The following is a 14,904-nucleotide window of genomic DNA, read 5'->3' as shown; positions in this document are numbered from 1 at the left end:
CTTTCTCCTACCAGAGACCGGATTCATTTTTATTTTATTTTTTTACAGAGTTGACTATCCGGTCAGTGAGGCATTCTTATCTTTGCTCCTTGTCAAAAGACAACTGAAACTAAAGGTGTATAGTAGTTCTTCACCCGAAGTTCCTGACAACAATCTATACGGTTCAGTTGTTCTGTGGCTTTGGTGTGACTTTCTTGTATTGTAGCAATCTGCTCTGTTTGAACTTGACAATAAAGTGTGCAGAGGGTAACTTCCGTCACTTTCCTGAATCGTATTGCTGTTGTGAAAATGTCAACCACTCGACTTCTGTTTTCTCTCTTCAACTGTCACCACGGAGTCATAGATGTGATTAAAAACATGTTGTTAAGTTTCACACCGGGGCAGGTCCTCAAAGCTCACATTCCCAGCACTGGCTAATGAAACCGCTTGTTAAATCTGACATGATGCGCTGCGGGAAATCACAAGTTCCAGCTGAGCCTGTTAGCGACGGTGACAACCTGTACTTCTCAATAAATACAGAGGGAGGCCCTCGGGACAATACACCTGCACATTGCTGCTGGAGAAAAAGTATTGTTTCCAGTGTTAAAAACTGAAATAATTACACTTCTCTACAGTTTATAGTCAATGCTACTGAGTGGTGGACTACTCAGCCCGATCTGCATCAACAAAAAAACAGTCTGGGTTGTTTTTATTTCTTTATACCAATCACAATCGTCTTGGGCAGGATGCAGCATTGATGCCCTTGCAAAATATATAGCACAGATAGCAAAAGGGAATAAGAATGTCGCATGTTACACACGGCCAATGGCAAATGTATCTACATCCAGTGAGTAAGACTACCACCAAAATAATAATTTCAACTAAAAAACACAGTTTGGATTCAATTGAACCACCAATCAGTTCCAACACCGTTAGCGTATATCTCCCAAAATTACTGTTAGCACCAATAAAAAGCCTTGACTGCCCTCACAAGGTGTTGTGAGTGATTTGACAGGTTGTAAGTGCTATGTTGGGAATTAAATAAAGGACCTGTATCTAAACTCTTTCAATTAACAGCCACTGGTTACAGTCAAGGAACAATCGAATGGGTTCAATGTTATCACAGGTGTATTTTGAAAGGAGGATGTTAATGGGATGTTTTGTAGTTACAAACATATCCTGAAGTTGGACCACACCATAACTGCAGCAGAACTGCTAATCGTTTCGGTTCTATTTTGAGACTTTTCTCCCAAGAGAAAACAAGCCTCATAAATCCTTATAAAAAATGCCCAAAGAAGGTGACAAAGCCCACTTGCAGCTATATGAGTTATGACTGGCTTGTTTGTTTGGGGGGAAAGGAGGAAGTCAGGTGACTGTTACAGAGCTACGATTTACTATTCAGTTGGTTGCAATCTCCAACCTCACCCCTAGATGCCAATCAATACATACTGGTGCTTTGAATTAATATTTATTGAGTTAAAAATCAATCTCTATTTCTTAGCGAATTCCTTGCAGCACCATCAGGACAAATTGTACTTATTGTACAGATAGAAATATGGGAATAGAATGGACACCATCCAAGGAGGGCATCTAAGTGTGGGAGGCATGCAAATTGCATGACAATCTGCCCATAACATTTCCACACTTCTAAGTGTACAAGAAGTGAAAACTTGAGACAGGTCAGAGGATCAGCAACATTATTTGGATTCATCCTCTGGGGAAGATCTGGTGTCTTTAGGACTCTTCTGTGAGTATTTCTAACAGTAAGGCAGAGGTATTATAGGCTGCAGTGAAGGAAGCTTTTCCTGTGTTTTGCTGTAAAAAAACGTGGTCAGAGTGTCCAGAGCTGGTGGATGACTGCAGGGACTGAGTGGGCTCAGTCCGTCTGCTCGCTCTGAATGTCAATGTATTCCACCAGGCCCCGGGGAGCCGGCGGTGGTAATGCCGTTCACGCTTAATTGGGTGACAAATCCGACAAACATGATTGTAAACATCCTGAAAGGGATACCTTGACATTTTGATTTCGGTCTGTGTTTGGGTTTCATTGTTGCAGAGGGTTATTGTGTGTGTGTGGGAAGAGTGGAGTTTCTGCATTACACCTCACTGAACCAAAACAAGATTTCTGTGCATTGTTAAAGCACGTGTTAGAAGTAATCACTGTTCAGGAGGGGAAAGAAAACAAGAAGGTTCCACCCCCATATTGTTTTGGTGAACCCTTGTTTCCCAAAACCTGCCCTCTTTGAGTGTATCCCTGTTTTTCCCAGAATGACTTTCAACAGATCCTCCAGAGAAAGACGGAGCTGTCTGTGTTCAGCTGAGTGTTTTGCATGGCAGTGAGGAGAAAGTGATGGAGGAATATTTTAGCACAACTGAAAAAAGAATCACCTACTTACTAGAGTTGTAAAAGTTCCTTCTTGTCTTTGTAAACAGAAGTTTGACAACAACAAAACTTAACTCAAGGTTCATTCAATGGAGTTCATTCAGTGTTTGTTCCATGGATATGTAAAAAGAACTGGATACAGCGTTGGAGGCGGGGTCTGATTCATTCTTATGGTAGCTGCTCAATGGTGCATGAAGCCAAATGACTCGACTACATAGACTGTATATAAGAAGTGGACATCGGGATGTCACCCGTTGGTTTGTGGACTGCCGTTTTAAAGCCTCGAGTTCGGAGATTTGGCTATCGCCGTCTTGGCTTTTTTTTCAACCAGTGAACGGAAGTTAACCTTTTTGGAATGCGCAGGAGTCTTCCTCAGTAAACGACTGTGGAAACAGCAGCAAACTGTCAATCAAAGTCAGCCCGCCCTAAAGCATACTCTGCTTTTTAGTCTGTTTGACTCTAAATGGACCATCATTTACTCTGTTAGGGTGGACAGGTTCTACAGCAGAACTCTTGTTGCTGCTCGCATTCTTGACAACTTTGTCAAACAGAACCTTTAACTCCAAATATGAAACTGTATAAACAGATGCAATATATTTGTATTTCCTTGATGTTTCCTAAATGTCTACCTCAGCATGTGGAGGTTGCTCAGTTGCTATGGAAAATGCTTAGTTGTATAAATCAATGCAAATCATCTCAGTCGTTCTCAGGATCTTCCACAAACCGTTCAACACCTTAAGATCTCTGCTGGCACACCCTAAAAACGGACTGAAGTCGTGTATGACAATATGTGACAACTGAAGGGAACACTATATGGTGAAATGATAAAGCACCCCAATGGATGTTTAAGGGTTAAGACTTGGGTTTTGAAGAAGGTTAGAATTAAGTGTAGGTTAGGTTAAGATACGGTCGGAATACAGCCCAAGGATGTAGTTTGTAGTGGACAAGTACAAGTAGCATTTAAAATAAAACTCCTCCAATGATAAAAGAATCTTCTTAAAAAAAGCAATTTTTTAAATAATATTAGGCCTTATGGTTTTGGGCTTGTGTTATGCCAATTGTGTCCTCACAAGGACATAACTAGAAACACAAGCGTGTGTCTTAGAGACCTACCTGCTTCGTACGTCGTGGCGTGCGCCGTCATACTCCAAGTGCTGGACTTGCGGCCTTTGGTTACCATGACAGCAAACTCGTACATGGTGTTTGGTTTGAGGCCGGTGACGGTGTGGCTGAGCGCCGTGGTGTCTGCAGACTGGACACACAATAGAGTTGTAGAATTTAGATGGTTTTAGAATAAAAATGGAGACATACAGACAGACAGACAAATAGATATAAATGATCCCTTGATAAGGCTCAACAACAAACAAAACATGCACAAAAGGAAAAGAAAAAGATTGTTTGTTTGTTTTCATGACAAAAGACTAAAGCTACGGTTACAATTTAATATATAGAAGAAACCATAGAGATATGCTGTCTTTAAGAAAGATGTATTCAAGACATAATGAGTTGAATAATGCCACTCATAAAAAGTTGAGAGTGCGTTCCTCCTCCGAGCATCTTATTTCATGTCTGTTGTGGAGACAGTCCGTCCTTGTGTTTGTACTTTAAACATTACTTCTATCTAAGACTTCAACATCAGTGTATATTAAAATACCCCAGCAGCTGCATGTACTCTTTTTAGTTTTCACTTCAAGACCAGACATCTTCTTGTCCTTGTGGCACCAAGAAAATGTCTTATTTATAAAAATAATAACGACAGACTCTCTCTCTGCCTGTCCCCAGCTGCACTTTATTAAGGTGAGCAGACTGTCTGCCCTTGTATAGATTTCCTATTTACAGTGTTTTTGAAGTTTTCCACAAGTTCAGAGAAGAAAAGAAGTCTCAACAGGTGAACAGGAGAACATGACGAGATCAGTGAAGGATTTTGTCTTGCTTTAAGAACAAATCCAAATCCAAGATTCCAGGTTTTGTTTCGGTACCGTACAGCCAAACAATCTTAACTCTTTCTGTCAGCTGAGAATAATTTCCTAAGAGATGTCTTGATCAATAAAAGCTTCTGAAACGGACATAAAACAAACAAACACAGTTTAATTTTACTCCAGTCTGTTTTATGCTCAGATCGCTGTAACTCTGGTCTTTTTACGCTGTGATAAATGTTTACAGTAGCTGCGCTCTATTTAGTCTTCCTGGAGAGCCACTTGTGATATAGCTGCAAGGGAGAGGGCACCTGCTTTAATTGAGTTCAGGCAGCGCTGGTGGTGGCAGGTTTGACATTTTATCCCTCAGATGATAATCATTTGCTGTGATAACACTTCTTGTTCAGAAGGAGTATTAATAAGGTGTACTTGAAACATAGATAGGAAGGCATAATAAACATGAATGCAACATCTTATTCATTCCGTCGCAGACAAAAAAAAAGGATTGAGCTTGTAAGAGAGCAGAGGTGGGACTTGTTCTCACATCTTATGAGGTCCGAGTCAAGTCACAAGTTAAAGAAAGTCCCAAATCAATTCCAGGCCTAAAACTATGTATAATTCAAAAAAAGTTCTATCTGACAGGTAATGGCAAAGGTCCAGTAATGACCGGTAAGTTCAATGACAAGTCCAATTGATAAATCCCTAACAAGTCATTATTTTACAGGTTATCAAGTAGAGACAGCTAAGTTCCAAGTCAAGTCTCAAGTTAAGACAGGTAAGTTTCACTTCAAGTCTCAATCAGAGACAAATGAGTCCTAAGTTAAGCCCCAGGTCATGACTGGTAAGCCCCACTTCAAGTCTAAAGTCAAGACAACTAAGTCCACAGTAAAGTCTAAAGTCATGACAGGTACGTCTTAAATCAAGCCTTGAGTCAAAACAAGTAGGTCACAAGTCAAGTTTCAAGCAGAAACAGGTTAGTCCCACTTCAAGTCTCAAGTCAAGACAGGTTAGTCCCACTTCAAATCTCAAGTCAAGACAGGTTAGTCCCACCTCAAGTCTCAAGTTAAGACACTTAAGTCCCAAGTCTTAAATTGAGGCAGGAAGTAGGTTTGAGAATATTAAGTCATTCCAAGTCAAAAGTCTAAGTGAAGTCAAGTCCCAAATCAACAGTTTTCCTCAAGTCTTTTGCGGTTTTGTCAAGTCTAGTCTAAAGTCACCAGATCCATGACTCGAGTCCATCTCATCCCCAAGTCATGTCCACATCTTAGGAGGAGATTATACTAACCTCAGAAGTGATGTACAGCTGCACATTAACATCATGGATTGACTGTCTGTGTTCACCTTGTACTTTCCACTGGTGGAGTAGCTGGTCTTCCACTTGACGGAGTAGTACCGGACTTCAGACGCCTTCTGGTTTTTGGTCATGGAGTTGTCGGCCCAGGAGACGCGGACCGAGTCCGAGGACAGAGCCACGGCTTGGACCCCCACCGGGGGGATCATGGGAGTGCTGGTGTCTGGCATGGGAGTGGGGTATTTATCAAAGAGGTGGAAGAGGTCATCCTCAGATGGGTCTATGGGGTCTGGGGTGGGGTGGGGTTGTTAACGGTAACCAGGTTGTTTGGGGATAATTAATGAAATCATTCAGTGTAATGAATGTGTGATAATGAATATTTATATATGCAAACGAGTGTGACACAAGCATATATTCAGATTAATATAGGTTTGTTATGTGTCCATATACACACAGGTGATAAAAAACAAAACAACAACATAATAAATACAAGAGATTACATGCAGGTTTAGAATTCAGCAAGCAGCCATGTTGGTTTGAGAGGAGGGAAGAAGGAAATGAGGAGTGGATGGTTGAGGAAGTGAAAAACAGGAGAGGGAAGAGGAGAGAAAAAGACAAAGGGTAAGAAAGTGAAAGGCGTTACTTTAAACAGGAAGTGGAGCCTCAGATCCACAGAGGGGCAAAGGACGAAACACTGTTACGAGCTGGAACACAACACCTGAAAGTGTCAGAAACCTGGACATGTTTTAGTTCAATTATTATTGCTCTGAGGAGTCGAGCAGAGCCCTTCAACATGTATGTGAATCACATGTGTAACGTGTTTCACATGTGAAATCAACTATCGCTTACTTTACATTTTGGATTAAAAAAATACTTCAATCCTAGAAAAATAAAACCACCACAATTTGAGCTACACTGACACTGTGTATTTGAACATATGAAACCCGTCTGCGTGGATCTGTGTCTCCAACCAATCAGAATACGGATGCTGCCTTCATGTACCTTTAGAAATGCCGTAAATATGAGCATATCTTACAAAACCTTTGTGAATCTAATTATCGAGTACTCGAACATGCAGTTTAACTCTAATGTGAATCACTTTAAAAAAGCGATACAATTTGAAATAAATTACGGTTTCCGACTCGCAGCACCTAAACACCTCATGGGGTTCATAAACGTGACTTCTGAATCAGCAACTTGAGGCTAAAGGAGCACTTGAAGGCAGCAGGACAGGAGACAGACGCTAGAGAGCTGGAATGAGGAGAGGTAAAGATATAAACACACACCAGTTGAACTTGGCAACGTTGTTTCCTGGTTCACGGCAAAGTCACTGTCATGAATTTCAACCGACTGTATTTTTAGAGTAAAAAAAACCTGCAGGGAAGCTGGAGGTGATGATTTTTAATGCAGGAAGATCTCTGTGAGGTTTGTTACTGATTGATGCATCGCTTGTAGCAACAAAAAAAAGGGTCGAAAGGCTGAAATGAAAAAATAATTTAATACATATGCTTGCTACTAAAACTACTGTAAATAACAAAAATACTAATCATAAAATATTATAATCAAAACTAAAAATGAATAATAAAATATAAAATATGAAGTAAAAATAATAGAAATACATCTGAAACTTTTTTTTCTTCTTTTTTTAATGATGCTCCAGTTTTAAAAAAGACCAGAAGCTGATCCCTGCCTGTCCGTCTTTAACTGGTTTCTGAATATAACATCTATTTTTATCTCAGTGCAACACACACACACACGCACACACACACACACACACCTACACACACACACACACACACACACACACACACACACACACACACACACACACACACACACACACACACACACACACACACACACACAGATTGTAGGAGTGTAAATCATTTCTAACAGCAGATATTTGCTCAGCTCCTTCAGGCTTCAACATCAGCCCTCAGATCCTCCTACATCTAGACTTTTGACAGGCCAAAGTGGTGCTGCAGGTACAAATGGGCTCTCTTTTGGTTACCATGAGGGTTCAAACTCGACCGAACCACTGACCGGTAGTTCTTCTGGTTAATCCATGTAGTAACCAACAGACTAGTTTACCGTTAAAAAGGCCCGACCTGTAGTCAAAGACTCGCCTGGTTAAAGACATCTTGCTGATATTATATCTGTTCAAACAGGTCCAGCTCATTGACGCCTTTCCACAGACAATCAGGGTTCAGTAGGCCGGACTAATAGTGGGGACGTCTTTTCTACATAGCTAACTAGCTACAGAGCCAAGTTAAAAGCTGGTGACATCAGTAAAGTAAGAAACATGAGCAGTCAGACTAAACCACGCAAAACATTACAGTTTACAGACCGGCTTCCTGCTTAAGGAATAAGTATTGTTTAATGACTCTTGAGTTATGGTTTCCCGCTTTAAAATCCCACCGAAAAGCCTCACACCGGAGTCGTCCAACAGCACTTAAATACAACGCACATTTGTGGATCGGAAGCTACCTGGAGTCTCAAAACTCCACACAAATGTGATCCGCACGTATCAGGTGATACACATTTACCAACCTGTAAATAATTATGTAAAAAAGATATTTGTATGATTTTCACCTTTTTTGACAAGTTGGAAGAATATTGACATTTGTTGAAGTGGGTTTTAGTTATTAGTAAAATTATTTTACATTTGTTCAAATTCGTTGGTATTTTTTAATCCAAAAATGCATTTGTGAACAGCATAAATTACGTAAATAACATTTCAGAGGTGGTTTTAGAAAACTTAACTTAAACTTTAGATTTAAATGATTGGCTTCCAACCTGTTTGATCATCTGACAACAGAGGAGGTTCTGAACACTTTGCCAGGTGTTTGTATTTCTGTCTCTGTCTGGACGGATTTTAGTCACCGTGATTATGGAAAGTGCCCTAAACAGCTCTATATTCACACAGTTTGTTAGGAGCGTCGCTCTTCTTAGGGACTTTAGAACGCTGCTTTTTACACCGTATAAAAACAGTCAAAAACGCTTTTTTTACTGCGTTTTTTCTAATGGTAATGAGCCCCTCCTTCTATTTGTTGGAATGCTTTTAAGCATTCCAAGTATTGTTATCCTGTTTTCTTTATTCTTCCGTTTATATTTCTTCCGTACGTTTTTTGACACGCTAAGGCTCCTTCATATTTTAAGCTACAGAAACCGTTCAAATATCAAAATGTTCAGCTCTTTCAGGAGACGAGTGCTATGTCTCTTCATATTTCTAATATTTAAACTTTTTGAATTATTAAGCTTTTTGCACATTTTTTTTTTAATGGGTTTCTATGGAGAATATTTTCAAATACTTCAAATAATTCTTCAAATTTCAAATCCTTCTACTTCCTCATACTTTCAGCTACAGACACCATTTCAACTTTAAAATACTGAGAAAATCTTAAGCTATTATTGTATGTTATAATCTTTTTGATATCTTTTATAATTTTTGAACTGTCCCATTTTAACTTTTATGAGTTTTTCAGTCCTTTTCTGCCCTTATAATGGGTGTGTATTGCGCAGCTTAGAGTGCGTGATGTCACCGCTAGAGTGAAGAGCAGCTTCAGATTCTTGTGAAAAAAATATTTGTCTTTTGCCTTCGACTCCACAATTTTCACTCTTCATATATATTTTTTAGTTCATACAGTAGCTAATCCTGTCTTCTCGTTAAAAAGTGATTGTTGAATCCCACAGATTTACACATTGGCAGAAAATCACTTAATTGAGAGGAAAAACCAACTTTCTGCTCCATAGAGCTCAATGTTAAATCTTGCCGCAAAAACATCTTCCACAGAACTCGGTACCCCATTTCTACATCGCCAGGTTAGCCACATTTTTTACACTACAGACACAAATTTCACAGGATCTGTTGTTCAACTCATCCTTCCGCTCATGTATTGATATCGGAGCAATAGGAGCTACGGTTATGGGGTTTTTGAGGATTTGTTTGAGAGGTGTTTCCCTGTCTGTTCTCCATGAACAGGCTGCTGGCACACAGGTGTTTCTAATTAGGGATGTTTATAAACACCAGGTGCGTCCTCACCATGGCAACCAGTTACACGCACGCACGCTCTCTCTCTACACACACACACGACTTGGAGATATTCAGTCAAAGGCATTTTTAGACCTCCTGTCTGTCTGTCTGTCTGTCTCACTCACTCACTCAGTCCATCTAACGGTCTGAGTCTGTCTGTCTGTCTGTCTGTCTGTCTGTCTGTCTGCCTGTCTCACTCACTCAGTCAGTACATTTCTCTGTTCTCCATGAACAGGCTGCTGGCACACAGGTGTTCGTGATTAAGGTAATCAGCAATGTTGATAAACACACAGACTCACAGACACACGCGCACATACACTTCTCTCTCTCTCTCTCTCTCTCTCTGTGTCTCTCATTCAGTCATTCAGGTCTTGGATACTTTTAGAGGACCCCCCCACCCACACACTTATTCTAACGCTACTAATACTTCTACTACTTATAATACTTCTACTACAACTACAACTTCAACTACTACTGCAACAAATATCGCTACTGCTGACATTTTTTAAGCCACAGAAACCATTCAAATATTAAAATGTTCAGCTCTTTCAGGAGAGGAGTGATATGAGTCATATTTGTAAGCTTTAAACTTTGAATTATTCAGCTTTTTGCAATCTTTTTTTAATTGGATATCTATGGAGAAAATCTTCAAATCCTCTTAAACTTCTTCAACTTTCAAAGCCTTCTTCTTCCTCATACTTTCAGCTACAGATGCCATAGTTAAACATTTCAACTAGAAGGGTTTTCAGCAGTGCAGTTTAAATGCTTTCAGGCTACAACATTTTTCAGACAGGTAGTCTCCCATTTCTAAATTTTCAGCAATTTGTAATCTTTAAACTTTTTGAATTATTAAGCTTTTTGCAATTCTTTTTTTGAATTGGATATCTATTTTCAGAAATGTTTCTGCAATTCATTTCAGCTTTCAACTACTACTATAACAAATATCACTAGTACTGACATTTTTTAAACCACAGAAACCGTTCAAATATTAAAATGTTCAGCTCTTTCAGGAGAGGGGTGATGCTGACTTTTCATATTTGCAATCTTTAAACTTTTTGAATTATTAAGGTTTTTGCAATTTTTCTTAATTGGATATCTATTTTCAGCAATGTTTTTGCAATTCATTTCAGCTTTCAGCATTCCAATGCATTTTCAGCAGGAAATGCATTTTCTAGTTTTACTATATCATTCTCTGAATACTGTGTAATTCACAATTTTACGCCGTAAAAAGCGCCGTTTCTAACATAACTCGTGTGAAAATAGAAGCGTTTACTGCCATTTTCGACTTTGCAAAGATGCCGTCATGAAACTTCACAGATGTTTTGAGATTAAATGAAGGTCGAGTTTAAAGATGGGCGTGGTCCGAGCGGGCGTTGGATGTAGAGGGATAGGGAGTGTGGCCCAATGTGGCGCAACATGGTCTCTACTTTTTACTCCGATTTCTCGATTTATACAGCGCGAAAGTCAAACTTATCGAGCTCTTGACTCTCTGTGTGAGTTCAGGTGAAGGTGACATTGTTCCTGGGAGATGAAGGAGGCTCGTCCTGTTGTGTCTGCAGTCTAAACGAGACCACTGAGAAAATCAACACTGACATCTAATGTGCTGCTGCTGAAGAGAGATGTACAGCTGCAGGCCAACATAGAGAGCGAGAGGGAGAGATTGATGAAAGAGGTGTTTGGAGCTGCGGGGCGAGCTGCAGCAGGCGATGTCGTGGTTAAACTGGTCGTCCAGCATCACAATAAAGCTCTGGTCAGGACAGAATACTGATAAGGACGGCACTCCTCCCTCTACTCTCTCCTCCCTCCATCCCTTATTTCCTTTTTCTTTCCATCCCTCCTTTGTCTGCTCGCTTTTCTTCATCATTTCCAAATTTTTCTGCACTTTTCTTTTTCCCTCCCGTCCTGCATACCTCTCTTTTTTCCTGCTACTACCTCAATCCTGTCCTCTCCTTCCATCCCGCCCTCTGTCTTTCCTTCATTCCTCTTTCATTCCCTTCCTTTTTCTTCCATTACATATGCCGCACACCTCCTCTCTGCCTCGCTTCCTCTTTTCTCTCTCCCTGCATCCTTTCATATTGCTCTTATCCCACCTCCCCCCTATCTCCCCCTGTCTCCCTCCTTCTCCCTCTCTGCGGTCCTCCAGTCCTTGATTAAATGGCGGCGTGGCGGTAGGTTGAGGATCAGTTCTGTCTCTGCAGTGTGTGGGCGGCAGGGCGAGGGACGAGGCAGTATATTAACGAGGATCCCACCGTTAACGAGACGTTTTTTAAAGCTCTCGTAAAAAACTCTCCTGCAGCCTGCCACCATAAAGTGACGGAGAATTCAGCTTGTCCCGGCATGACAAGACAGACAGTGAGTGTGTGTGTGTGTGTGTGTGTGTGTGTGTGTGTGTGTGTGTCACTGTTGATGACCTTGTCAGAACAGTAATGGGTTTAGTTTCTGTCTCAGCCCTCAGGGTCTCAGCTTATCAACTCCTGACTGTCACACTACAACTCCATGTAAGACTGTATCTCTACAGAACTCCATGTAAGACTGTATCTCTGGATATATGTATACATATTATATATGTATGTTTACAGAACTCCACATGTGCACACTGTATTTATATAGATGTTTTTAATGATTTTACATGTTTCTAGAGATGTGTCTACATATCTCTATAGAAATGCAGATGTGTATATGTATTTCTAAAGAACTTCATATGTGTATATGTATCTCTTGAGAACTCCAGATGTGTATATGTATTTCTAAAGAACTTCATATGTGTATATGTATCTCTTTAGAACTCCAGATGTGTATATGTATTTCTAAAGAACTTCATATGTGTATATGTATCTCTTTAGAATTCCAGATGTGTATGTAGCTCTTTAGAACTCCAGATGTGTATGTATCTCTTTAGAATTCCAGATGTGAATATGTATTTCTAAAGAACTCCAGTTGTGTATATCTATTTGTAAAGAACTCCAGATATGTATATGAATTTCTAAAGAACTCTCGATATGTATATGTATGTTTAAAGAACTCCAGATGTGTATATGTGTTTCTAAGGAACTCCAGATGTGTATATACATGTCTAAAGAACTCCAGATGGTTCTAAGTATCTGTTTTGAATTACAGATGTGTCTATGTATCCCCATATAATTCCAGGTGTTTAAATGTGTTCTATAGAACTCCAGATGTGTTAAGGTTTTCATCCATTCAGCACAAGCACAGATGTGTCACCTGTGTAGAACACTAAATGTCAGGATCCCTGTTGGACCGTGTGGGTTAACCTCTGGTTTTCCCCAATCTAATCTCCTCATCTGGCTGTCATTTCCCTGTTTGTTGTGTTGTGCCATGTGCTCTGGGATTTTTCCCCTTTTTGCCTCCAGTCACTCCCATAGCCACACCCCTGACTGGTGCACAGCTGCAGCCACTCAGCCAATTACCTCTCGCAGGCTGACACACCAGACTCTAATTACACCAATCCTTTCCCCTGCCACTATAAGAACCCTGGTCCTGCAGTCTGGGGTTGTCAGTTTGTCCCGTCTTTCACCCGCTTCAACCCCGTATCGCCTGCTGTCGCGAGCGTCTGCTCTCCGGTGTCCTACGGTCCGGGAATCCCCCGTTCCTCTGTTGTGTCCCAACAGTTCTTCTCGCCGACGCTCTGCCTGCCTACGGTGTCTGCTCTCCGGTGTCCTATGGTCTGGGAATCCCCCGAGCCTCTGTTGTGTCCCAACAGTTCTTCTCGCCGACGCTCTGCCTGCCTACGGTGTCTGCCTCTGGTGTCCTACGGTCCGGGAACCCCCCGAGCCTCTTTTGTGTCCCCACTGGATTGCTCGCCGACGCTCTGCCTGCCTCCGGTGTCTGCTGATCCGGGAATCCCCCCGTGTTCTCCGGTGTCGTGCCACGGGACACACACCGTCAATCTGCCTGCCCTCCGGTGTCGGACCACGGGTACCACACCGTCGATCCGGCCTGCACGCTGTGCCGGACCACGGGCTCCACACAGCCTTTCCTGTCTGTGATCAGCTGTGTTAAATAAAGACTGTTTTCCTGACTATACCTCTCCTGTGGTCTTGCAATTGAGTCCTAGTCCTTGCATTCATTCCTGTGACACTAAACTAACCAGGAAATCAGCATTTTTTGGAAGTGGAATTAAATGAATGAACTTTTTTAAATTGCTTTATCAAATAAGGGAAAACAATGCAGCAGCCCCCTATCAGACAGAATTATTATTCAAAGAATATCACTTTTTTTATATCTCAGAATATGTCTGGAGGGGAATCCTTTCAAGCAGACTGTGCCAGCAGCAGAACTTGTATCCAGCTGATATGTGTAGTCTGGTTCCTTTGCTGCTCTGTGTAAACATGGGACCTTACAATCTGTTTCAGCAGACTTCTTTATGAATCTCGACGTGCGTTTGTGTGTTTGTTTCTGCATGGCTAAAGACGCCTTTGTCCCAATGTGTTTTACTTTCTCTCTACATCCCACGCCTCTCCCTCTTTCTTCTCCTTGCTATCCTCATGCCCGCTCTCTCTCCCTGCTGTCATTCCCTCCTCTTCCCATGAGCTATCATTAAGGTCCATCAAATCTCTTCGCTCCCCCTGCTGTTTCTCTCTTTTTAGGATCCATACCCGACCTTCATCTCCCTTATCTCGCTCTCGCTCTTCATCGCTCCTCCCTTCCTCGTTTTCAAGAAAACTCGATCAAAGACAACAAGAGCGAGTTGGAAATAATCTTTTGTTGAAAAGTTTATAATCACATCCCGTAATGAAGGTTAAGAAAATCGAGAGAAACCTCAGAAACGTGGCATATTTATGAGCACAATAAAGGATTTATGTCCGCCACGGGCTGCATGAGTGAGCAGAGGAGGGTCGGCTGTTTAATTCATAAGATGAAACTTGGCTGAGAGTTGGATGTGTTTCATTTATCTCACTTTTGCAGCCCATAGTCGGTAGGAAAAGCTAATGAGTCCCTCACTCACAGACACACAAACACATCTCCTACAGTCATGGCAATGGGTGTGAGCCACACACCTAGTTCATACATGTTTCACACACACACACACACACACACACACACACACACACACACAGACGGCTGGGACAGATTTTTTTACTCTGGATGAAGATTTCAGGACTCGGCCCTGTTGGATGCAGTGCCGGACTACTTCTTTAGAATCGTTTCTTCTTAATCAACTACAAGTACAAACTTCCTCATGAAGGAGGATGATGGCTAAGCTATCATCCCTGATGGACAACACCTCCCACCCCATGTGGGACGGCCTGGCAGCTCTGTGCAGCTCCTTCAGCCACCGGTTGAT

The 14,904-nt window shown here is 41.3% G+C and overlaps 1 protein-coding gene across 1 annotated transcript in view; it reads right to left on the bottom strand.

Moving 5' to 3' along the window:
• Positions 1-14,904, bottom strand: part of dcc (DCC netrin 1 receptor) — a gene marked incomplete at both ends in the record, with an annotated part of 277,106 nt that overhangs the window by 66,303 nt on the left and 195,899 nt on the right. The window contains 2 exons of the mRNA XM_079178564.1: positions 3,473-3,611; positions 5,617-5,855. Of these exons, the coding sequence (XP_079034690.1) occupies positions 3,473-3,611; positions 5,617-5,855 (378 nt within the window). The remainder of the gene's footprint in view (positions 1-3,472; positions 3,612-5,616; positions 5,856-14,904) is intronic.

The sequence above is a fragment of the Pholis gunnellus genome (genome assembly GCF_910591455.1).
Source record: "Pholis gunnellus genome assembly, chromosome: 18".
Taxonomy (NCBI): domain Eukaryota; kingdom Metazoa; phylum Chordata; class Actinopteri; order Perciformes; family Pholidae; genus Pholis; species Pholis gunnellus.
Note: the sequence above shows the minus strand (reverse complement) of the source record. Positions and strands in the feature narration are given on the sequence as shown.